This window comes from Bactrocera tryoni, chromosome 3 (assembly GCF_016617805.1).
Source record: "Bactrocera tryoni isolate S06 chromosome 3, CSIRO_BtryS06_freeze2, whole genome shotgun sequence".
NCBI lineage: Eukaryota > Metazoa > Arthropoda > Insecta > Diptera > Tephritidae > Bactrocera > Bactrocera tryoni.
In genome coordinates this window covers 23616417-23640773 of record NC_052501.1, presented here as the reverse complement: position 1 = coordinate 23640773, position 24357 = coordinate 23616417, and the positions used below count along the sequence as shown (strand labels likewise).

At 34.5% G+C, this 24357-nt stretch overlaps 8 protein-coding genes and 1 long non-coding RNA gene across 12 annotated transcripts; 3 read left to right on the top strand and 6 right to left on the bottom strand.

Moving 5' to 3' along the window:
* Positions 1–88: 88 nt before the first annotated feature.
* LOC120770211 (phosphatidylinositol 3-kinase catalytic subunit type 3) lies at positions 89–5002 on the bottom strand. Its single transcript, XM_040097465.1, has 7 exons — positions 4841–5002; positions 4147–4768; positions 3989–4084; positions 2184–3258; positions 1784–2057; positions 1358–1719; positions 89–1287 (listed from the first exon to the last, which is right to left on the bottom strand). The coding sequence occupies exons 1-7, from the start codon at positions 4912–4914 to the stop codon at positions 842–844; spliced, it is 2949 nt and encodes a 982-aa protein (XP_039953399.1). The 5' UTR covers positions 4915–5002; the 3' UTR covers positions 89–841.
* A 540-nt stretch (positions 5003–5542) lies between these two features.
* Positions 5543–6763, top strand: LOC120771500 (mediator of RNA polymerase II transcription subunit 30). Its single transcript, XM_040099553.1, has one exon. The coding sequence runs from the start codon at positions 5625–5627 to the stop codon at positions 6693–6695; it is 1071 nt and encodes a 356-aa protein (XP_039955487.1). The 5' UTR covers positions 5543–5624; the 3' UTR covers positions 6696–6763.
* LOC120771499 (coilin) lies at positions 6743–9163 on the bottom strand. Of its 2 annotated transcripts, none has more exons than XM_040099552.1 (5): positions 8864–9163; positions 8316–8812; positions 7191–8239; positions 7016–7121; positions 6743–6909 (listed from the first exon to the last, which is right to left on the bottom strand). In XM_040099552.1, the coding sequence occupies exons 1-5, from the start codon at positions 9091–9093 to the stop codon at positions 6779–6781; spliced, it is 2013 nt and encodes a 670-aa protein (XP_039955486.1). In that variant the 5' UTR covers positions 9094–9163; the 3' UTR covers positions 6743–6778. The 2 variants fall into 2 exon arrangements, with proteins under 2 accessions (XP_039955486.1, XP_039955485.1); XM_040099551.1 differs by having other exon boundaries at positions 8310–8812; positions 8864–9162.
* Positions 9164–9635: 472 nt separating this feature from the next.
* On the bottom strand, positions 9636–11967 carry LOC120772270. The gene is made up of 3 exons (XM_040100774.1): positions 11738–11967; positions 10994–11655; positions 9636–10908 (listed from the first exon to the last, which is right to left on the bottom strand). Exons 2-3 carry the CDS (start codon positions 11638–11640, stop codon positions 10437–10439), a joined length of 1119 nt encoding a protein of 372 aa, XP_039956708.1. The 5' UTR covers positions 11641–11655; positions 11738–11967; the 3' UTR covers positions 9636–10436.
* Positions 11968–12494: 527 nt separating this feature from the next.
* LOC120772347 (snRNA-activating protein complex subunit 3) lies at positions 12495–13872 on the bottom strand. Its single transcript, XM_040100909.1, has one exon. The coding sequence runs from the start codon at positions 13849–13851 to the stop codon at positions 12619–12621; it is 1233 nt and encodes a 410-aa protein (XP_039956843.1). The 5' UTR covers positions 13852–13872; the 3' UTR covers positions 12495–12618.
* LOC120772349 lies at positions 13789–14665 on the bottom strand. Its single transcript, XM_040100914.1, has 3 exons — positions 14351–14665; positions 13970–14293; positions 13789–13878 (listed from the first exon to the last, which is right to left on the bottom strand). Exons 1-3 carry the CDS (start codon positions 14511–14513, stop codon positions 13865–13867), a joined length of 501 nt encoding a protein of 166 aa, XP_039956848.1. The 5' UTR covers positions 14514–14665; the 3' UTR covers positions 13789–13864.
* A 1132-nt stretch (positions 14666–15797) lies between these two features.
* On the top strand, positions 15798–20442 carry LOC120772348 (polyadenylate-binding protein 2). 3 transcript variants are annotated; one of them, XM_040100912.1, is made up of 6 exons: positions 15798–15961; positions 16216–16460; positions 16784–17182; positions 17259–17392; positions 17465–17529; positions 19692–20442. In XM_040100912.1, the coding sequence occupies exons 2-5, from the start codon at positions 16362–16364 to the stop codon at positions 17502–17504; spliced, it is 672 nt and encodes a 223-aa protein (XP_039956846.1). In that variant the 5' UTR covers positions 15798–15961; positions 16216–16361; the 3' UTR covers positions 17505–17529; positions 19692–20442. The 3 variants fall into 3 exon arrangements, with proteins under 3 accessions (XP_039956846.1, XP_039956845.1, XP_039956844.1); XM_040100910.1 differs by having other exon boundaries at positions 15799–15961; positions 17462–17529; XM_040100911.1 differs by lacking the exon at positions 19692–20442 and having other exon boundaries at positions 17462–17529.
* A 126-nt stretch (positions 20443–20568) lies between these two features.
* On the top strand, positions 20569–23097 carry LOC120772351. The gene is made up of 2 exons (XR_005705054.1): positions 20569–21924; positions 21991–23097. It is a non-coding gene; the product is annotated as an uncharacterized LOC120772351 (long non-coding RNA).
* Positions 23098–23203: 106 nt separating this feature from the next.
* On the bottom strand, positions 23204–24012 carry LOC120772350 (general odorant-binding protein 99a). The gene is made up of 2 exons (XM_040100915.1): positions 23846–24012; positions 23204–23753 (listed from the first exon to the last, which is right to left on the bottom strand). The coding sequence occupies exons 1-2, from the start codon at positions 23888–23890 to the stop codon at positions 23367–23369; spliced, it is 432 nt and encodes a 143-aa protein (XP_039956849.1). The 5' UTR covers positions 23891–24012; the 3' UTR covers positions 23204–23366.
* Between the last annotated feature and the right edge of the window lie 345 nt (positions 24013–24357).

Genomic DNA, 24357 nt, shown 5'->3' with positions numbered 1-24357 from the left:
CTGATAAATTAAAAAAAATGTGAAAATAGCAGTGAGAATGGTAAGTGAGATGACCTTAGAATTACAGCAACGGCTCGCCATTGTCAATATTTTTATACCCTGAACAGGTAAAAGTTTTTGTATGGAAAACTTTTTTTTTTGGCAAGATATTTGCATGAAATTTGGCATGAATTATTGTCCAAAGCAGTTACACAATCTTCCAAGATTTTTTTTAGATCTGACCACTATAGCATATAGCTGCCATACAAGCTGTATGATCAAAATTAAGTTTTTGTATGGAAAACTTTTTTATTTGGCAAGTTATTTGCATGAAATTTGGCATGAATTATTCTTCAAGAAAGTACAATAATATCCAAACAACTATAGCTAGTAGCTGCCATACAAATTGAACAACCAAAATCAAGTTCTTATATGGAGACTTCTTTTATTTGTGTAGGGTATTATAGCTGCGGTGCAAACGAAGTTAACGCTTTTCTTTTTTAATTATAAAAATAGTAAACTATGTTTATATTGTTATAGTAGTCAGTAAATCTATTTTTTTGTTTTGTTTTTTGTTATTACATATTCATAAATGTATGTATGTGATTAATGAAGTAGGGTGTTTATAAATTTGTCTAAATAAAACATTTTACTCGCTAAGATATACATATGTACATATATGCATACCATACACTAAAATCATACATAAAATTCTTTGATAACATTTGCTTATGATACTTTCAACATGTCTGTTCTAGAACTTAAAAAAATTACTCTTAAAAAACATGCATGCAAATGATGAGGTTGGCAAATAAAGAGCTTATGTATATAACAATGAATTATTATTAGTATTATTATGCATTTACTTTCGCCAATACTGAGCTAATTTATGAATTTGTTCGACCAGTGCTGGCATTACAGCTGTAATCGAGACATCGAGTAGCGCTTGTAAATGCTGCACCGCCTCCTCATCTGTTAGGCCTAACTGCAAATTTTCTTCGACCTTTTTCACAGCTTTGTCCGGTTCGAGCGCTATATCGGGCACTGAGGCGTCCACCATCAGTGAAAACAGATTCAGCATAACATTGGCGTGTCGCCGCAAATGCAAATATGCCGTATAACATTGTTTACGAAATTCATGATGATGATCGGAGCTAACGCCGCCCATGGCCTCGACCATTTCTTTGCTCAGCTTCATGGGCGGTGGCATCGGTTTCGGATCACGTCCCAGTATGTAGCCGAAATCGATGTGGAACAACTTGCCGTTCGTCGTGAGCAGCAAGTTATCCAAGTGACGATCGCCAACACCTAAGCATAAAATAACATATATGTATGTAGTTGGAATATTATATGTATACATGCACACAAAATGCATTACCTAGAAGATATGTTATCACACAGTAGCCGGCACAGCTTTTTATATATGTATCCATAGTTTCTGCCGCAATGCCATAGGGTCCATTTTCGCAGGGATTATGCTTGCGGAAAAAGTTATGTATGCTGCCTTCGCGCGCCAAAACATCGGCTACAGTAAACGAATCGATATACTGTAAGAGGCCATGTTTCGAGCTGGTGGCCAGCACCTTATAAGGGGTTAGTTTCAGGTCGAGATTCTCACGCCGCAACAATTTATCCATTAGGGTTATCATCTGAAGTATAAGTTGGTCTTGACGTAGGTCATCGCCATGCTTAAAAATCGCTACATATTCGTGTTTGCCGATAGTAGTGACGAAAGTCAGTCTACATAAAGTGAAATGGTAGTAAATTATTGGCTGATGCAATATTTATTGTGGCGATCACTTACTTGGCGGGCATTAATGCACTTTTGAAAAGTGAAGTTTTCGATGGAACTATTTTCGTTATATAAATCTCTGGGTCCAAAGGAAAGGGACGCGGATCGAAGCCAGTAAAGTTGATTTTAAATGTATCCATTTCGGTTAAAAGTTTCTGGAACTTTTCTGTCTTTTTATTGCGGTTTCCCGGCTCCTTGGCCACCATCTTCACCAACTTAACCAACTCATCCACTAAAATCTGCTGTTTCTTCAAATTATGCCGAATATTTCGCAATTGAAAGTTGCCTGTTGAACATGAGTTATAAAATATTTTGTGAAAAAGTACGTCCGGTTAATTCATTCTCTAAATTTACGCTTTTTATAAGAAGCCACACTAAATTTTGAAACCAATGTGCATGTTATTATACTCACCGGTTTCTAGGACCTTAAGGAAAATACGCAACACCATCACATACATATCATGCACCCGCTCATCCTGCTTACGTAAGGACTCATGGTCCTCCACCTCTATGGACAAATACCAGTAAAGATAATTGGCCAGTGTAGGATTTTTGCAAGCACGTTGTATTAGGAATGTACAGAGATCTCCGGGATCATTTCTCAGTGGACCAATTGAGTTACTATCACCAGACAGAGTATTAGTGGCAACAGAAGTACCAGAAACTACCGAAGTAGTATTTATATAATTGTTATCGCCATCACCAGCACCGCTACCGCCAACTGCAGCAGCAATAGCTGACGAAGTTGTGGAAATGGAAATTGGTGGTGTGTCCGTTGCTGCTGCTGCTTTTGTGCTTGTTATCGCTAATGGAGCTACAGACGTTGATGTGCGCGGTGTCGACATTTCTGTTTGTACATTGCGCTGAAGAACAGACGCCACAATGCCGCGCTGAGAACCAACGCTACTTGCTGCAATCACTGACGAGCCAGCACTAAGTGAATCGGAGCAAATCGAACTTGGGTCTAAGATGGTGGAGGTACCATCTAATGAACGTACAACATCATGATCGGGAAATAGTTGTTTATGTAAGTCGACGATATCGTTGAAATTTTCATATTTCAAAGCCTGCACAAGTTGCAACAGATATAGCAGCAAATCTTCATCAGGCGCTTGAGCCAAACGGCTGATGGCATAACGTCGCACTTCGGGATGTGTAAAGACTGGACTAAGTAACTCTAAGGCGTCCTCCACATCCATCGGTTCCCATTTGGCCATTAGCGAGAGCGCTTGCATAACTTCGTGTTGTGTCTCCCAGTTGATGCATTTGAGAAATTTCGTCAACGCTTTACGATGTGAACATAAATAAAATCGGAACTTCCATAAAAGATCCTGCTCTTCACTGCTGAGAACGCATGTTGGTGGATAACGGTAAACAATGGTGTGCAGTTGATTGCGAATAACAGCGGTTGGCTTTGCATCGCGATCGGAAATTCGAGAACGTTCAGAACGTGCCAGGCGATGGTGTTTACGCTCGACGAGATTCTCCTTGAAAGTTAAGCGAACATTTTATTTAAATAAGCGTATTAATTTTAGGTTGATTGCATTCAATTACCCAGCAAGCGCAAAACCATGCTTTAAATTTCAAATACCATTTAATAAATATTAATTTAGTTTGTAAATGCAGGAGAAACTTTTGAAGACGCCATCGTAGATAAGCAAAAAGTTTTAGAACACTACATGGCGGGTTAAATTTTAATTTAAATTTCAAAATTTTAATCTTTAAATGTAACAGTTTGCGGGCTAAATGACAATTTCCTTCAATTCTCAACTTAATACTTAAATCAAGTGTAACTCGCGTAAGAAAGGCTGTTCGTTGCAATTCACATGAGAAAAGCGAAACCAAACTGTTTGGCGAGATATTACAACGATTGCGTGCGCTAATTCAAGTTAGCATAAATAATTTGTGAAATGAAGAAAATCGATTCTACTAGCCTTGTGAGGGTTAAAATAAATATTTAAGAAAAATGTGTGAGAGTGTATTGACAGTGCGATTGTTTGTCTGCATTTAAACCACAATTTTACATCAAAGCACGACCGCAAATTAGCTACTATTTTAGGCTAAAAGAGCTTTAGCGGTGACACTTTAGAGCATAATAACGCACTTTTTAATGGCATTGAAGCAATTATTTTCGTTTTCCGAAGAGGGCAGTATAGGCTTAAGCTTAAGGGTTGTTTATAAAACATTACGTCAGACCAAAAGAAAGATGCAACATACCTGCAATATATCTGAATCCGGCACAGTTACCAATTTGGGTTTTGTCAGTATTTTATGGCTTTTATCTCCTTCTGGTTCGAAGTACACAATGGAATACTAGTAAGAAAATAGTGAAAGTGTGAATATATTGAGGATGAAGCATGTTACTACGGACTTACATTATAATACTCTTGAAACACGGCTGTAGGGAACTCTATCATTAGATACATGTAATCCGACATGCGTTTTTCTCGTTCATTAATTACTTCTATCTCACGGAATGTCAACCGATCTAACCAATCGACTTTATGCATCTGCCCGTTTCGATGTTTCTTTGCCAGTTTACCTAAGCGTTGCATTTGCGATTTTGAGGATTCTTTCCCCTTGCCAGGCGTTTTCGATGGATAACTGCCATCACCTTCTACACCCAACCACACTCGCAAATCGAACATACCTTGGCGGAATAAACCATTCTTGCCGAACAAAGAAATTGCTGTACCGCCTATTACTGTGGTTTTACCAGCACCTGCACAGTCGAGGATTGTTAGCACTAACATAGCTGTTCGTGGTAAGTCGGAAAATTGTAATGGCAGTGTCACCCATTCATTCCAGCTCCAACGTTTAGTGAAAGCTTTGTAAGAGGTGGTTACTGGCAGGCAGTATGGCCGATTTTTGTTGAACACTTGTAAACGAATTTGAAAGGCCGGACATTCCTCCGAGTAGAGGCCAGAAAAGCGTAAAATGGGATCTTCTAAGAGTTTTTCAAAATCTGGCTGACGTTTTTTACCTTCTAATGTACCACTGTAATACAATGAAATTGTTGTTGTATCCGCCCTTCACAATTGAAAGTGTTGAAATGATATGCCTACTTACACTTTTATTTGCACTTGTTCATGTAATGAAGAACTATAAATATAACGAAAATGGTCGTCTGGTAGCTGATTCATAGTTGAAGGAAATTGCTAAATTATACAATTTATGTTATTTGCATCTGCGATGCAGTTAAAAATCGCAGCTACTTTTGTATTTTTTCACAATATCAATATCAGCTGTGTAATAATTTGAAAGTGATGCCACCGTTTATTTATGCGAATTAAGGCTAATACCCGCCAGCATAGCTGTTAGTTTCCATTACACATATGTACTTCTGAATTTATTATAAATTATTGCTAATAACTGATGATCGTTACCTTTAAGTATCTGATAAGTTATTATTAATTATATTTTAGTTCTTAAAGCTTGTATACGTGCTTGGAAAGGGAAAGACTTTTAAATTCATAAGATATGTATATAGCAATATGGATATATAAAGTTCAAAACATTGAAGTAATTAGTCCAGAAACTAAAACAATCGATTATATATGACAATTCAACCTGAAGGAACTCATAGAAACTTTAACAAAAATATCTGGAAGTATGGTTGGGTTGTTAAACGGTGATTTAACCGATTCTTAGCTGCAGGGTGGTATATGTGGCCATGGAGTTGATTAGTGCAATTAAAATTAAATAAATGTAATCGATTAAAAATATTGTAAAATAAAAATCGATATTTTTCACATTATATTGTCATCCATTATAGTTAATTAAATATTTTTGTTTACAGAGCGAAATCTGCGAGACTTTTATTAATCAGCTTTTTTTTGTATCAATCTTAAAAATGTCTGGACAATATCCAAGTGGTTACAATAGCCCACTTGGGGGTCACCGTGGTCAGTTTAATCCTCAGCAGCAACAACAATCGCCTCAAATGATAAATACAATGAACCAAATGGGCGCCGGTGGAATGGGGCAGAATGCAATGGTTGGCGGTGGAGCTGGAGCACAAATAGGTGTTGGTAGTGGCGGTATGATGCCAATGGGAGGATATCATCCACAACAACAACAACAGTTGCAAAGTGGTATGAGCTTGAGTGGACCGGGAAATCTTATGAATACGCCAATGCAAATGCAGCAGCAGCAACAACAACAACAAATGCAACAACATGTGCAAATGGTACAAGGTGGTGGTGGAGGTAGTGGTCCGGTAGGTGTCGGTATGATGGGTGTCGGAGGCGGTGGGCAGGGAATCGGTGTTAGCGCTACTGGAAATATAATGCAACATCCTCAACAACAACACATGCCCACAGGTATGCCAATGAATGTACAACAGCAGCAACAGCAACAACAAGGGCAGATGCCCCATGGCAATACAGCAGGAATGATGCATACACAACAACCTGCGCCACAAACGACATCTGCAACGGGGAGCAATATGTTGGCAATATCACAACCAAATCCACATAAAGAAATAAATATTGTGTCCCTATCTCGCTTGGGTCAAGAAACTGTCCAAGACATTACTTCACGTTTTCAAGAGATATTTACTGCGCTTAAAGTAATTCAGCCAACAGGAAATCGAGATAACAGTACAGAAAAAAAGGTGCAGGAATATTTCCGAACTATACGGCTATTATTTAAGCGCGTACGTATAATATACGAAAAATGTAATGATGGTTATCCACATGGCATGGATTATACAAACGTCGAGAGCTTGATAACTTATAAAGAGGAGCAACCCGACCACCGTAACGAACCTTCGCAATGTGATGAATACCGAAAAGCGTTGCAAGAGAACCAGGAACTTATTGAGACAGTTAGATTAAAAAATCGACAATTACGCGAAGTTATTGATCGCACTCGTATAATTATTTGGGAAATCAATACTATGTTGGCAATGAGACGTTCTTAGTATTAATGATTATTTATAATACATTTATTAAAGAAAAAATCAAAACATTTAAATTTATTACAACATAATATTTTCTTTTTAATCTAACTACTTAGTTTCAATACCTTAGGATCGATCATTTCCGTAAACTTCATATTCATAAATTTTATTTCAAAAGTATCATCTAAACTATACTTATACTTTTGAGGAAGGACGTCGTTTTCTAGACTAGCATCTGAAAGTAAATATTTGTAGTAATATAAATAATTTTCCTGAGTTATTTTCGAACAATATACAACTAGATGGGAATTTAATAACAATAACAAACATTGGAAACTTACTTATCACAGCGAGCTTTAAAGCTTTAGTGCGTCTATTAATGTGTTCGCATCTACAGGCTATGAATTGTGATTCATCTATTTTAGCACCAGAAACACGACGATTAAACTGTAGGAAAATGTACAAAGAATATAATTACATATGTATACATATATGATATTAATCCAAGAAATTTACCTTAAATATGATAACATCACCCAATTCAGGAATACCGGTCAGTGGCACACAAAAGTGAAGCATTTCATCGATACTCATTGTGCTTATACTTTTATTTAAAGTTACAGACAACTTTCCGCGACTTGTTGCCAGCGACTTTTGTTGATCATCAGCATCACTTAAATCAATTACCACTTCATCATCGTCATCCAAGTCTATGACAGAGCTTTCGTCCATTAGCTGTGAATAATCGGACATTTCTGTCATGTTGGTAGATGTGGAGTTTGTTATATTTGTTTGTTTTATTTTATCAATGGAGGACACAGGCTCTTGTACCTCCTTATTTAAATTATATTCATTGTAGCAAATCTCAGCTTGTGATGGGTTTGTAACCTTCTTGTCTTTGCCATTTGAGTTATCGTCCGTAATAGTGTCCTTCTCATCATTGATGTTACCCTCACAATTGGAATTTTCTTTTAAATTTTTATTTTGTATTTCTTTTTCTGTATTGTTATTTTGTATTTCTTTTCCTGTACCAGAGTCTCTAACCACCTTGCAATTGATGTGGTCCAAACCATTTGTGATAATGTTGGCATTATTTTCTTGTTCAAAATTATCAGCAGTTTCTGTTATATTCGTGATTTCATCAATTGTTTCATTTTCCTTGTTCTCTGTTGTATTAAAAGTAGTTGACAAAACATTTTCTTCCAATTGATTTTCTGTATCATTCATAACCGGCGCTTTACACAGTATATTGACATTGGCTGGCTGAAGAAGTATATTTTCTTGTATATCTATGATTGATTTAAGAGGTTTATTATTTTTGTTGATATATTTTAAGGGAAAGACTACTGGTTTCTCAAACTCTGCATCACTTCGTTTACATTTAAATGATACTTTGGTTGTATTTGCTTTCCCATTAGTAGTTGACTTATTAATATTTTTCTTTTGTTGATTCTTGCTTTTAGATTCCATGATAGTTGAGTCTTCAAAGTATATATGCGATGATTTATTTGATGATTTAGAATTGTTAAGGAATGTAGACGAAGGTACTTCCGGCCGCAACGTCACTGTAAAAACAAAACAAAAAGTTTATTGCTTCTAAACTAAAGTAATTAAATTCAGCTATATTTTTTGTACATGTACACTCAGTTTTTTCTTCCTCGAAATCCATAGACAGTGCGGAGCTTTCTTTATGAGCCCTTTTACGTTTACGTTTACTAGTTGAATTCTCGTTTGATTCATTCGTTGTTACACTTTGTTTTTCCACCAAACTGGGTAAAGATTTTGCACCATCGCACATAGACTTTTTTTCGACGCTTTTATTGAGTTGGACTTGTTCACATCCTTTCAATATGCTTAATTGTTCATTAGTACTTGTGATTTCTTGTGATTCATTGGAAACTTTTCTTATTGTATCTACTGGTGACTGATTTACAATTTTTGCAGTATGTCTCGATTTTTTCGTCAGGTTGGGAGTAGAGCTTCCTTGAATATCCATACCCAATGTATAGTACTTTCTCTTTTTAACTAAATTCTTCTCAATCGATTCTTCTACATTATTAACAATTGCTTGAGTTTCAGGTTTCAATTGCTTTGAGCGTCGGCGAGATTCCTCCAGTGCTCGTTTTGGTATAAAAGCTCTGTAAATATAAATATATGTTAATGCAAACTAAAGAAGAAAATTTTCATACTTAAGAGATTCCGTAAATTCTACAACTTCTATAGATTCTTGTGGAGGTATAAATAGATTATCTATGGTCAAAAACCGGACCGGCCGCACATCAAATATTTCTTCCACTCGATGTTGTAAATACTCCACGTTTTTCCATTGTGGATCCACAAGAATTATAACATATTTTCTTTCGTCCTCGAAAAATGTTGAAAGATCAATTTTAACTGGAAACTTTTTCATTTTTAACATTCATAAACAAATAACAAACGACATTAACGACATATGATCACAAAATACGCGGCCGTCTTCGCCTTTTTGTTCTCAACGCATTCATTCACAATAGAGCTATTATGAAAATTGGTTGCTAATCACTTTCGAATCGTTTTTACTTAAACCGAAATCGATTATGATCTGAAAAGTTGTTATTAGTCGCAAAAACGTAGATTAATTAATATTTTTTTAATAAAATAGGGTTATTTCCAGTTTAATTAACAAATACATTATTTGATATGATTTATAATTGGCGCAATCCGGCTGTTTTAAACGTTCGCTTTAACTGTTTTTCACGAATGTATAAACTACATAAGCATTGAGATTATAATAAAAATAATTAGATGTCACAAAAATTAATTAATTCTGTATTTTTTAATATAAGATTGTTGTTGTGAGTGGTTTTAGGGCCAAAAATTAAACCGGAATCATGTTTCAGCCACCGATTTCAATGAATTTAGCTCTGTGAATTTTTATTTCTTTCAAATACTCAAATTTGCTTATAAAAATTAAAATCGGTCTTATTTTTGAACACACGTCGTATATATTCTTAGGCATAGGTTAATGGTTAATCTAGAATTGAATTTATTGTTTAATAGATAAATACAATTTGTGCGTATCGTTTGCAATATATTGCGTTTGGTTCCCTCCATAGTCAGTAGGTTTTTATGCAGTTTGTGATTAGGGATTCAACTTACAACTAACTGTTATTATCCGACTTAAGGTAATAAATAATACCAATATGAGATAAAGCTTAATGACGGCGCTTCGTATTTAAGCTACATATATGCGCATATCTTAAAATAAAGTGATGAATTTTGTGACCATATAACTTAACAGTTTCACTGTTTAAATGCATATTCAATATATATTCTTGCATCATACATTATTATTTTTTTATTTTTATTTTTCAACAGTAACAAAAGTATATCTTTGGACTTGGATTGTTTATGAGTTTACTAAATTATTTCATGATTATTTTACATTTCAAATTGAACTATACTAAATGGAAATTGATTGGAATATATATACATTGGCACATTATTTATACTTATGTGTGCATATTACTATAAATCTAATAGCGAACATATTTGTTTTGTCGAATTTATCTAATATACAAATAATTTTTGTTGTGTATGTATATCCTTACTTTGGCTTTTACATATCTTTAATATTACTAATACGTCTGAATTAAATTATTAGTTAACACTTCTTAAAATAACTTAAATATGTAATAAAACTACTAAATTAGGGTTTAGGGTAGCATGTTCAACAAATATTGCTAGCCTATATTTTCTTCTTATAAAATAATGAGTTTTTGATTAACTGTGAAAAACTAACTCTCGTCGAACACTTAAATAATCACGAAGTTTTGGTGGAATGGGCAGCTTTGTGATTTCTTCTGCTGCAGCATGTTGTTGTATAACGCGTCGACACAAGTCCTGTAATTGTGGCATTTGGAAATATCGACTTAGTGGATACTTCAGTATGACCGGACAAGGTGGTTGCAACTCATTTGGAACTTTTACGAAGCATACAAAATTGTCATTGGTACAACGGTCAAGTATATCCTTTATCATGTCTACTATGGACTCATATTGTAATTCCTCAAAGTGCCAATAATCATCATGATATTCCAAACGATAATGAAACGTCACATTCACCATACGAAAGCTAAGCGTAAACTGACAGCCACGTGTCTCCGAGTCGCGTACCAGAAATGAACCGGTGGGTTTGTCACTCAGTTGTTTTTGAGCGTCTAATCGCGATATCTCGCCCCAGTACCAAACTTGGCTGACGTAACATAATTTCAAAATATTTCAGATTATTGTTTTTAAAGTAAAAATAATATATTGCATAGTCATTCTTTTCATCTTACCTTAACATTTGTGAACTTGCAGTATACATTACTCGGTTTGGCCTTTCTTCATTTTCCAACCATTTTTTCGCAATAAATCGTTTATAACTAATAGTAAATGGTACAATTTCTTCCTCTTCAATTGCTATGTTTTGTACACATTGCTGTGGTTCATGTATAGGTGAATGAGTTGAGAATTCATCGGCAGCATTTATTGTACCCGAAGCACAGGCTACTCCAAATTCAGAATTACCAGTTTCATCATTTCGATTTCGCAAAGAAGAAAATCTTAAGCCCATTCTCTTACGCAGCCTTTGAAAAACGTTCTTTCCATCTTTGCGCTTCCGCCCAGAAGCATTAGCATCATTAGTAATATTTGCTTCCTTGATTGCTGTAACGTTTCGTGTACATGTCACTTGCACAGGCTCATTGTTGTTATTTTGTATCTGTGGTACTTGTCTAGATGTTGATGGTATGTCAGCCAACGAGACCTGGGATTGAGATTTTTTTCGCCTTGTTAGCGATTGGAACCAGTTGCGCTTCTCCTTCAGTGTCGATGTGGGAGTTGTAGCATTGGATGCGTTAGGACTGGTATCAGGAACAATTCCACCGCTTGCATTTGGCGGCTGTTCACAATTAACATTATTTATGAAAATGCGCTCGTTCATTATGACTGCAAAATCCTGGTTATATTTTATACACAATCAATTAATATAAAATATTCCAACTTCCATAACAACAATATATATATTATAAAGGACTCACCTATGTTACACACATTATCATGTTGTCTATATCTTTTTTGATATAGGGATTATTTGTACGAGTATGACATCATGTCATCTTTTCCTCAAACAATTCTGTCATTGAAAATGAGTAATGTCTTAAGACTCTTTTTATTAAACTGTTTTTTACAACTAATACAAAAAGAAAAGGTGTAAAATGAAACAGATAAGAAATTGCAAAGAATTAATTCTTGAGAAATTACTGTTTTTGTTTGACTTTCTCTCTTCTGCAACTGTCAATGGTAGTTACTCAAGCAAGTCAGCTCTGGTTGTAAATAAACAGTGTTGCATTTCGACTTTAAAGTAGTAAGCAAATTCAATTTTGGTACATTGAAACTTCGCCGTTAAATGATACTATACGAAAAATTAAAAATTTGCTTTAACTGCTTGTAGATGTTGGAAAATTTCTTTAATTTCTTTTAATAAATAGTACGACAGCAAACGTTCAAGTAAGAGTCGGGTTGACGTATCCTAATCGGACTTGTATTTTTATCCGGCCTAAAACTGTCTATTTGGCAACATTTCTCAAAATTATTTGGGGAAATTATTGTCATTGACCCGACACCACAGCAAAAACAACATATACTTATAAATACATATCTACACGGATTCCAGCTAAACAAATCTGACCATAAACATAAGCCTATACTAATTACCAATAATAAAAACAATTTTTTTAATTTATAGTACTCATAAGCAATAAGTACTTTTTCGAATATATTCATGTATAAGTGTAATGCGAATTCATTATTATACATACTTATTTATTTAACATATTTAATATTAAGTATTAAAGTAAAGTAATTTCTTGGACATTCTTAAACGTTAATAATTAGCTTATTTAATCCAATATGAATTTATTTAAATTGTTTTGTTTATTGATGTTTGCATATTAGCCATTTCATCATTTTCATCTGTGCTATATTCATCTTCAACTGCTGATTTTTTGATATATTTCATTACTTCTTCCTCATCATTATCCTCATTCACTTTAAAAGCTTGGAAATTACCTATTTTCTTCCCATTTATATAATGGTAATCAAAAAAGCATTTGTTACATATATATGCTGGATCGTGTAGTTGACGATCACTTTTTGTTACGATGAAGGTATAACGTCGTGTGCCACACATGTTACAAACACGATTATTAAAATATCCAAATGAACAGAGTCGAGGATACATATGTCGTTGTGCGCACTGCAACCTAGGTGTCACGACTTCAATCTGGGAGATAACAAAAACATGTTCGCAGTTGCCGTGATGTTGATATAATTGCGGAAAACCTATGCTGACGGTTAAGTCTAAGAAACGCGTGGTTTCCATTTGTGCCAATTCAAAATGTAAATCCTTTAAACCAACAGCTTTCTTAGCCCAAGTTCTTATAACTTCAGAATAATCTGGGTTATCCGGATTTCGTCGGTCATTGTAAAAAGTATTATTTATAAAAAAATAAGCTGGATCTGTAGTTTTTACTGGTAATTCGGCTGTTGGGTTATCGCTAACATCAAAAAACCGCTTCTTTTTACAGACACACGAAATTTTGTCACGCAAATCGCTAAGATAATTTGATCCCAGACACTCGAATTCCTCCGCAAATACTGGTTTTTCTAAACTTTGACCTGTATGTACAACACGTGCGGGTCGGTAAATGCGTATCTTTAAAATTATATCATTGTAAAAGTCACTGAAATCATATTTTTCATTTTGTTGTTGACAAGTAGACGGCACCATGGCATATGTTTCTCTTGAACGCTTAAAAGGATTGCTTTTTTGATTGGTATTGTTTTTCGCTTTAGCAAGCTCTCCGTATGTTTTTAAATTAGTGTCATCCACAATTGTTGGAATACGTGCAGGATTTGTAACACCTGGCTCATATTTAATAATCTTAACGTCGTTATCTTGTTCTAATTTCTCTAATGAACATTGTGCAATAACGTGGCTAAAACGTTTTTGATTTTCTGATAAATTCATAATGTTCTGTATATCGCATTCAGTTTTTGGTATTACCATTGATTCGAGAAAAGTCTTCCATTCGTTTAAAAATTTTCGAAGTACCAGCGGTGGACGCATTTCCTGACCTAGTATTTCTTCCATTGTGAATTAAATTTTAAAGAAATTTCACTGGAAAGACAATTGAAATGATATTGAAAGTTAAACACTTTAATTTATAATATATTTATAATATTTATAAAATGTACATAAATGCATTAACTGTTTTCATCACACGATTGAAATTGTTTTATAGCATCTTCATATGAAATGTTAATCCGAAGTTTATCATCCTCAGTCTGTATTTTAAGTTGCTCTTTTTCATTGTTTTCACTTTTTTCTGGTGATATTATAGTATTAGATAGATTATTCACGGTTTCATCGCATTTCGGTTCAACGTATATACGTTCAAAATTAATGACTTTATTGGTTTTCCCAAAATATTTATATTTCTGCCGACAGCTCGTTTCGAATAGAGGATCTGACGGCGCGGCGTCCGTATCCTTTTCAAAGAAAACGCACGTGCCCATTGGGTAATCATAGGATCCTATCAATATTCGTGTTTAAAACTTATGTATATGTTAACGTGTATATGTAGAAGTACCTTTAAATATGTTTCCATTCACTTCAGCGACTGGGTCCTTTTCAAGTCCAATGATTTTCACTGCTATATTTTCATCCAAATCAAGGGGGCCAAGTTGATTTTTGAAATCAGCGAAAATTAAAAATTCATCTTCTTCGTAGTCAGATTCTTCGTCAATATTCATCGTATTTACAACGTATTTAATATAATAATTATTTTACTACTTTTGTCACAATCCGTAGTAAACAAATATTAGGCTACAGCTGATTTTCTGTAAATGGAGGTTCATTTTACATAGTCTTCTGTGGTTCGGTACATTTTGAATTCATTCGATGTTGCCACAGGTATTGAAATATACTTCATATATAGTAAAGTATTAATGGAATATTTTTTTTACCATATATGTATGTTTGTTTCCCCGTAATCATAAAAATATATATGTATATATATAGTTACCGCTGATTTATGGTTTTTGAGATATTTGCATTTAAAGTTCAAAAATTCAACTATTTAAAATGCGTATTTCTCCCATTTATAATGAATTCCATAGTTATATTTTTAACTTTTATATCCACTAACACTTCACTAATTCGTTTGTAACCATTTGTTTTATATTTAATAGTGCAAAATTACCTTTATTCAACATTTAACATAATTCAATACAATAACAAAAGAGTTGCATTCTAAGTATTAATCAGTGCTACCTTACGTTCATATTTTACAGAAGCACCAAAAGAAATAAAGAAAACAAATAATACCCCAATGAAAGGAAATATTTAAAACATTAGTTTTCCGCATAAAATTCCTTTCTGCATTGGCGGCCTTCGGCCGCGGTTCAAAAAAAGAACCTTTGGTCGGACCAACACCTGGACGTGCTTAGTTTTTTGCGTTGAACTCCTTTTTGCCCGATCCAACACCGGGATTTATCAAGATAATGAGAATTCTGAAAGATTTTACATTAGTCATCACACGATAATGAATTTAGTTATGACGTCATAATAATTTTTTCTTTTATTTTTATTCCAATACAAAATATGGTAACACTGATTTTTTGCTTGTTTACAACCATTTTCTTATTTTATAAATAAATGGATTTTAACTAAAGTTTGATATGGAATTAAAGCTATTTTTACACTATTTAATATAAAATAAAGATTAGAAACGAATTAGTGAAGTGTTAGTGGATATAAAAGTTAAAAATATAAGTGTAAAATGCATTATAAATCGGAGAAACACGCATTTTAAATAGTTGATTTTTTTAACTTTAAATGCAAATATCTCAAAAACCATAAGTCAGCGGTGTATATATATTCTTGACCTGGAGGCCCTTCTAAATATTCACAGTGTACTATTTTCTAGAAAAATATTTTCACATTTTACGAAATGCAACCTTGCATGTTAATTGAAATCTATTACGACGCAACATTTGTCAAATTTATATGTCAACTAAATTCGCCGCGTAGCTTTCTTTCGTACAACCGGTGGTAGAGAAATCAGTGTAGTTTTCACTTTCGTGGAATTAAAAATAAAAGTAAAATCTTAATATTGTGCGGAAACTCTATAACAATTTTTAATATTTATATTACGTGAAACTTAGTGAATTTAACACAATTGGCGTAGTACTTATACTTGGTAAGTATTGAAGTTCATTTCGTGTAAATATAGAAAACAAAAATGTCACGCTGTCAATGAGTGCTCTGTTTTTGGTTTCCCACAAAAATTTCCCTTGGCTTTTGCTCGCACAATTCGCCCAAAATGGCTGCGGGTATAGTAAAGCGAATTTAGTTGTGCGCGCGCATAAGATACTTTTACATTGTATTTGTATGCAAGCATATGAATTGCCTAAGGACAGAGAAGGAAACTAATATAAATTTCATACGTCACAGGTTTTGTCGCAAAACAATAGTATTGGAGACAAAAGAGTGAACCGTTTACGCTTGGAAAAGAGCCACAAAAGTTAAAAGAGAACTGTATCTGAGCTTTCTTGCGTGGTTGTTTATTTGGTGGCAGCTTTAAATTATCGATTAGTAAAATGGCAGACGAAGACTTATCGTTAAACGAAGATCAACTGCTGGACAATCTTGATGAGGCAAATGGCGAGCACGAAGCAGAACTAATGAACGAAAACGAGGTGAGTACCTACAAAATAATAAAAAGCCTGTGTGGTATACAAATATCTTTAAATTCCGGTTTAATATGTGCACTTTCGACAATAACTGGTTCATGGGGTGTAGAAGACTGAACAAAAAGAAACCCGCAAATGTAAAACAAAAGCTCAAATTAACGCCTACCTAGAGCAACATATACATATAAAGCCAATAGTCTGGCATTTGAATTTTCTGTTTTGCGCGAGTGCAGTTCAGTTTCGCATTATATTGATGCATTTAGTCCCTTAATATTACAATTATATGTATACAGTGTTTTATAATTAACATTTTTTTGTTTTGTAAAAAGGAGGAAGCCAATATGCAAATCGATCCTGAACTGGAAGCAATAAAGGCGCGAGTTAAGGAAATGGAGGAGGAAGCCGAAAAAATTAAACAAATGCAATCCGAAGTGGACAAACAAATGGCTGGTTCTACAACAGGATTGGCCACAGTGCCATTATCTTTAGAAGAAAAACAAGAAATTGATACACGTTCAGTATACGTGGGTAATGTTGACTATGGCGCTTCCGCTGAGGAGTTAGAATCACATTTTCATGGTTGTGGAACCATAAACCGTGTGACTATACTATGCAATAAAGCTGATGGTCACCCCAAAGGCTTTGCTTATATTGAGTTTGGTTCAAAAGAATTTGTTGAGACAGCATTGGCTATGAATGAAACTCTTTTTAGAGGTCGCCAAATTAAGGTTTGTACAAATGCAAATATCTATTATGAAATATAAGTATTGGTACGAAAATTATGAATATACTTATATATTTTAGGTCATGTCAAAGCGCACTAATCGGCCAGGATTGTCTACGACAAATCGTTTTGCACGCGGAAGTTTCCGTGGCCGAGGAGCTCGCATATCACGCGCTTGTTGTCACACATCGTTCCGTGGTTCACGTCGTCCAATGTAAGTATACGGTTATAGGTCTGTCTATCTCGATACATTGAATTAACTCGAACTATGCTTTCGTTTCAGAAGGGGTTATCGCGGACGTGCAAATTACTATGCACCATACTGATTAATGTTTTACTCTTACTTTTAAGGTAAGTCATATTATTTTTGTTTTCTTTATCACAGCTAAGACGTCATTGGCTTTATGTTTCATTATTTACAAATTACTTTTCATTTCACAAATTAGACACATTTTCAATGCCAATATTATAGCATATACTTTTTAAAGGGATTTTTTTTAATAGAAAATAATTCAAATAAGTGTTCTTAAAGTTAATAATTCGTATATAAAAACGAAAGTTTATAATTTCTTTAATAGATTTTTTTTTTGATTTTAATACATACAGTGACTCACAAAATTGATCACGGTCTCAATACGTACCTAAGCGATGATAAAAAACTCGTAAATGATTTGATATTTTCGAAATTTTTTATGTTTTTGTTAAAGATATAAAATGAAGGAATAAAACACAAGAAATATTTCATTAAAAAACAACAAATAAAAGCAATAAAAAAACTAAATATAGAATATTTCAGTGTGATCAATTTTGTGACTTAATATTAACAGGGTTAAAAATTAATATTAATACTTCGTATAACCACCTTTGGCATCTATAACGGCTTTGATTCTCCTTGTCATACTTAAACACAAATTTGCGCATGTTTCTGACGAAATAGAATCCCACGCCTGCTGCACCTTAGGCCATAATTCGCTCAATGAACCGACTTCGCCGGCGACCGATTTTTTTAATATACCCCACAGGTGCTCGAAGGGGTTAAGGTCCGGAGATTGCGGAGGCCAATCTAGTGTACTAATACTATTGTCTTGGAGCCATTTGCGAGTCGCTCTTGCTGTGTGCTTCGGATCATTGTCCTGTTGGAAGACAATGTCCGACCCATTTCCACCTAAGTCTCCTATAGTGCCAAGCAAATGACTGCGCAGAATTTCAATATAAGACTCTGCCGTCATTCGTCCTTCGATTTTGGCCAACCTACCAACACCATTGATCGTCATGCATCCCCATACCATAATGGAGCCTCCTCCAAACTTCAGCGTAGGCTTAACATGGTGTGCCTGTAATTTCGCATCCTTGCTTCTCCAGGTCCATTCGCGTCCATCCGATCCTAAACGATTTATTTTGGTCTCATCCGACCACAAGACCTTCTCCCAGTCACTTGCATTCCAGGTCTCGTATTTTTTGGCAAAATTTAGCCGCAACTTCTTGTGTCTCTCAGTGAGAAGAGGCTTTTTGACTTTTGCACGGCCCTTTAGACCAGCATTTCGTAATGTTCTTCGTATTGTCTCTGCAGAAACCTTTAAATTATTATTCTTATACTCCTCACAACGTCCCGTTCCTGAACTGAGCTAAGAATTCTTTTACGGCCTGCTTTATTTTTAATGAATAAATCTGCAAGTTTGCTGCGAATTTTACTCACAATGCCAACGGAGATTTTCAGCCTTCGAGAAATTTCGCGATGAGTCACACCATCAATCAACAATTTTTTCACTTCGCCTTTAACTCCATTGGAGATACCCATGTTCTTTTTTCCCATGTCTGCCAAAGATATAAGCAACTATAGCGGCGGAAAAACGTATGCATATTTTCTCTTACCTTTTATATCTATATTTTTCAAATACATAATTCAAACTATTCTATTTTATGAATTCACTTTTTTGCGCACGTCCGAACACTTCGAGCGAAAGTCTCAAAATTGATCACGCTTGCCTTCTGCGCATTGTTCAAATTTTACTTTACCGCTAATTTTGGTGGCGACGTAAAACATATAGATAACGGTACATCAAACGCCAAGCAACATAAGTATTCAGTCGGATTTGTGATTGACTGCATATGTATGTAAGACGGAATGAAAAAAGAAATGAATATTCAACTAAAGCGTGATCAATTTTGTGAGTCACTGTATGTAACTTTTTAAATTACATATGAGATTTTTTTTTTTAATAATTTAAATCAGTGTATAGGGTTAAACGAGAAAAGAAGGGCGAGAGCATAGAAATTTTTCGAAAGTACTATAATAATAAAATAGTAAAATAATATATTCGTTAATCTAATTTTGAGGCCATAGATGTGTTTAGTCAAGAAATTGTGATTTATATAGTGTTTAGAAAGCAAATTTTTTCTTCATTTCATTCAAACATCATTTTAAAAACGCAAAAATTACCTACCAACTGTTAAATCCTGTGATACCCCTTTCATTTTAAACACTTTTTATAATCCAACTAATTTGATTTCAGATTTTTTTTTACAATATATAAAATGATTTCAAAAAACATTATATATAAAAGCCGTTCGTTACCAAACTTCTTAAAAAATGATGTCATAAATATTTAAAGAATAGAGCATCAGAATAAAAAAGTGAAAGCAGAAAGGAAAAAAATAAAAAAGAAAAGATTAAAAAAGAAGGACCAAAATGCTTAAAGCGAAAAACGAATAAAAATAAAATATTGAAGATGCTGTTAAATAATGAAGGCAAAAATACAACGAGAAATATATAAAAAATAGTAAAAGATGGATTTCCGTTTTAATGGTTAACTGGTTATAATGTTTTTTGAACTGCAACACACCAACATACCTGTTTATAAACAGTTTTATTTTCCAAGCTATTAAAAATTCAAGAAGCTTTCAAAAAAAAAAAGGAAATGAAATATGGCAAAAGAAATAAAATATTATAATACATATAGTATATAAAAGAAGCAGATAAACAAGAAAAGAAAAAACAAACAAAAGACGAAAAGATGAAAACTAAAGTCCTTACCGGGAAAAGATATGAAAAAATTAAAATATAAAAACGCCACAAAAAGCATATAAGATGAACAAAGCAAGATAAGGTAAAAAAGAAGAAAACACCTTAAAAAACTTCAACATTATCCAAAAAAATTAGAGAAACAAAAAAAATAAGAATGGCTGGCAGTAAAGAATGCGGACGAAAATAATATAGCGTTAAAAATGAAGGAAATAATAACGCACGAAAATTAAAAAAAAAAATTATAATTAAAAAAAATATTATAATAAAATTTAGTTTAGATGAAAAAATTGATGAAAATAAAACTAATATAAAATATTTAAATGCGTTTTTACTTGAAGATCACTGTGTATATTTATTTGATATACTTATTATTTATTTATTGCACATGCTATTATATAAGAATTCGAATGTAATGTTAAATATATTAAAGATAACAATGTGGATTAAATGTACATTCCGGATTGTAGGTCAATGACGAAAGCTAAAGAAGAAATTTCACGCGATGTTGGAATGACATTCGGTGGGTTAAAAATATAAAATGTGGCAATCAAGCAACTCGAGTATTTGTTCTGACATGTCTGGCTGTTTCGACTACAAAAATGCCATTTACTGATGGCCTGTACAAGTATAAAATTTGTTGTTATAGCAGTTATCTAGTCCCCCACTTGGGTGGTAAGGTTCATCGAAGTCATCTAACGTTAAACGCAGGAAACTTGCTATTTCGACGAGATCGGACCATGGGGTTAGGGTTTTAGGTATATGGGACGCGCTGGGCATTGCATCTAAAATTTGTCGAGTTCGACATTTGGTCGGTTAAATGTACATGCAACCTCATGGCTGCATGAATAACTTTTGTGAAAAAGCAGAATTATCGGACCATATGACTTATGTACATATGTTTAGCGGTTTCTAAGGTATCAGTAGTGAAACCGCTCTTCCGACTTTTTTCACATTAAGTAGTTAAAGTCTGGTTAGTGGGAGATTGAGTACCTTGGTGTGGTAGCTTACTCCCGCCGAACCGAAATGTTTTAACATCAACCTATTTATTTCGTATGTGCTGATGGATTTGGAAGCTTTTGTCTAATTATGCCTTGAATCTCTTTACTGGTAAGTAGCGCACAGTATTTTCGTATTTCACGTAGACGTTGGATGGTAGAATCCTCAAATGGAGAACCCTTATGCTTATATCACACGAATCAAAGGCATCGCATTCATTACCAAAGACTGTTGGGATATTTGGACGGCAGCTGCGATTAGCTTGCAGAATTTAAGTTTCTGACAATTGTAGCTTTCTTAAAATTAACGAAGTCACGGTGGTTCACCGAGATATAGTCGGAGAAGGGTAATGCCAAATGGTATTCAGCACAAAGCAGTGAAGCTAAATAAGTTTGGGTGATATCCTGGGGTATATGATTCGATGACCTAAGGGTCTTAAAATACACCTAATTGATATGGAGGTTAGGATGTAGTGTTTTGGCACCAAATCGGTACCTAAATTCCATCGAGGATAAGGATCACAATCTTCATTTGCGCATCGACCTTAAAAGGGTTAGATATTAAACAATTTTGTACTATATGACAACTAGAAGCTCACCTCAAATCGCCGTTAATCTGATTAAATAAAAAATAAATAACTAAATGTGGAATGGCACAAAGCTTTATTCAAGGTTGAAAACTTCAAAGGCATACAAATACAAATCATGGTCGCAGGTACCTAAAAGGTAATAAATAATATGCTGATTTAGTGTTCCAGCAATTTTATTAACAAATTTTAAAAAATTTTTCAGGAACAATTATACGAGAGAAGATTGAAATTCCTTCAATATGGGGTAAAGATTTAGGAATTCTAAAAATGTTTGCTATACTTTTTATATTGCTACTGAGACTACTTCCAAACCCTCACTTGATAATACATATCAACCGATCTTTCATGTGATCATTCATACGAAAGTTAATACCGGGGAGGAATAAAAAAGGATTGTACGGCAATATAATCGTGGCGATTTCAAGATTGAAAACTATAACAACATATAAATCAAGGTCAAAATCAAAAGTATCCAAAGTCTAAACAAGAATATGTTCACTTAGCAGGACAGCGAGTTTTAAACTGAAGAAACAGAAGCAATTACACGGGAGAAGATTAATACACCCCCTTTAAATGAATAATGTCACAGGTAAAAAATAAGGATCGTACCGCAAGAACTTACTGAGGCAAACGGTACGGTAGCTGGCGATTTTTTTCTTACACTCTCTAAAATAGAATGAGCGTGCTGAAATTAAAATATGGAAACCAAAATGGACCAAAGGGAATCACCTCTATTCTCGAACATTTCGACAGTGTTGTTTTTATATCGACAAAAAATTGCTGAAGTAATTTGGAGGAATACTGCCGAATTGACAGGTATAAAAACTCGGTGCGTTCCGGTTAGGTACACCGCTCGGTTGTTGTAGCGGGTACCTAATTCCTGTTAGGATGATATGGATTAGATAAGTTGTCGACGTCAGCCAACGGTAGGCCCAGGAAACGTGGTGGCCGGTGTCATGCGGCGACTCGTTGCATGCTGGACATATATTTGATATGTTGGTAAATTCTGGATAAGTATCGTTCGTTTAAAGCAGCTCAAAAACTAATCTCACTAATCTTCCGACTCTTCGAACTAATTACTACTCGTATTATAATAAAATATCCTTTTGCACATTGTAATTAATTTCATTTTTATTCGTGAAAGTTAATTAACATCGAACGAATGAAACATAATACATAGATGTGTGAACAAAAAAAATTGTAGTAGTTAAATGCGAAAATAACAGGACGTTTCAAGATGATTCAACCGTACTATTGCAAATGTATACTCTATCTTTATTATTTAATACATACATACATGAGCATGAGCCGGAATGTTTACTTTTTGTTTTCAGTTATTTGACGCCGGTGTGCCTATGCGCTTGTAATTTACCTGGCTTTACTATGGTTCTGATGCAGTTGCTGTTGTTGTTTCCTCACTACTATGGTTTGCATTGCACAAGCTTAGGGCAGTTGTTATCTATGTTATTGTTTATGATGCTGTTGCTAACGGTGATTGTGGTGGTGGTGGTGATGTTAGTGGTTCATGTCATGCTCGGCACCGGCTACACGCTCACTTCTCGTCATCTGTGAATGCATTTAATTCTTCTTGAGGCTTTCCTGCACCAGCGGTAAATTCTTACTGATGAAGCACTTGAATCCACGATATGCCCATGTGCATGAGTCTGATTTCTGTTCATTCTTATCGGCGCACTTCTCAATATCAGCCTTCACAGCGTCCTTATTCTCCTTATTTTGGCCGAGTTGTGCAATCAGATTTTGTGTTTTGAAACCTTCGGTGGGGCTGAAGAGTTGGAATTTGTTGAAGATGCACTCAATATAGCAGCGCGTCACCTCATCATCGGGAAATTCGAATTTCTTGAACTTCTCAATGTGTTCGGTGGGCACCTTCTTCGCTTCCATGCATTCTTTGCGCGCCTTCAACAAATCATCCTGATTGCGTATCTTGTACTCCTCGGCAGCGGCCTGCAAATGTAATGTAGTGTATATTAATTTGAAAAAAAAATTAAAAAAAATATATTGAATCATTAATTTTTTCTCCCAGGTCCACCACTTACCATAGCCACCAATGCGGCGAGTAAAACAGCGACGATGTATTTCATTTTGTTTATTAAAATTATGCTTGATTCCTGTTTTGTAAAGGCTCGCTCTCTGTAAGGATGTCTCAGTTGGTTGCTAAGCGCAATTGTAAATGCTGAGAAATACAAAAATTGACTGATAAAATTTTCAAATCAAACTTTGCCTTATATAGTTTGTCCGATAAAAACAAGTGCGTCCATGTCAACTGAGTGGGTGATGTCGGTGCCAATACCATCATGAGTGCTCTGCATTGCATATACACGCAAATTGTACTTGTATTTGTTTTAGTATGTGCGCTATTAAATCCAAACATACATACATACATATAAATAACATACTTATGTACATATGTATACGAGTATACCTAGGTGGTCATTTGTGGATTTGTTCATCTGCTGACTAAGTGGTGTGGCTGCGCCGCTGAAGGAGCGGGTATTCAAGTGCAATTTGTGTATCATTGTCATGTTGGTTGGGACTTATGTACTTACAT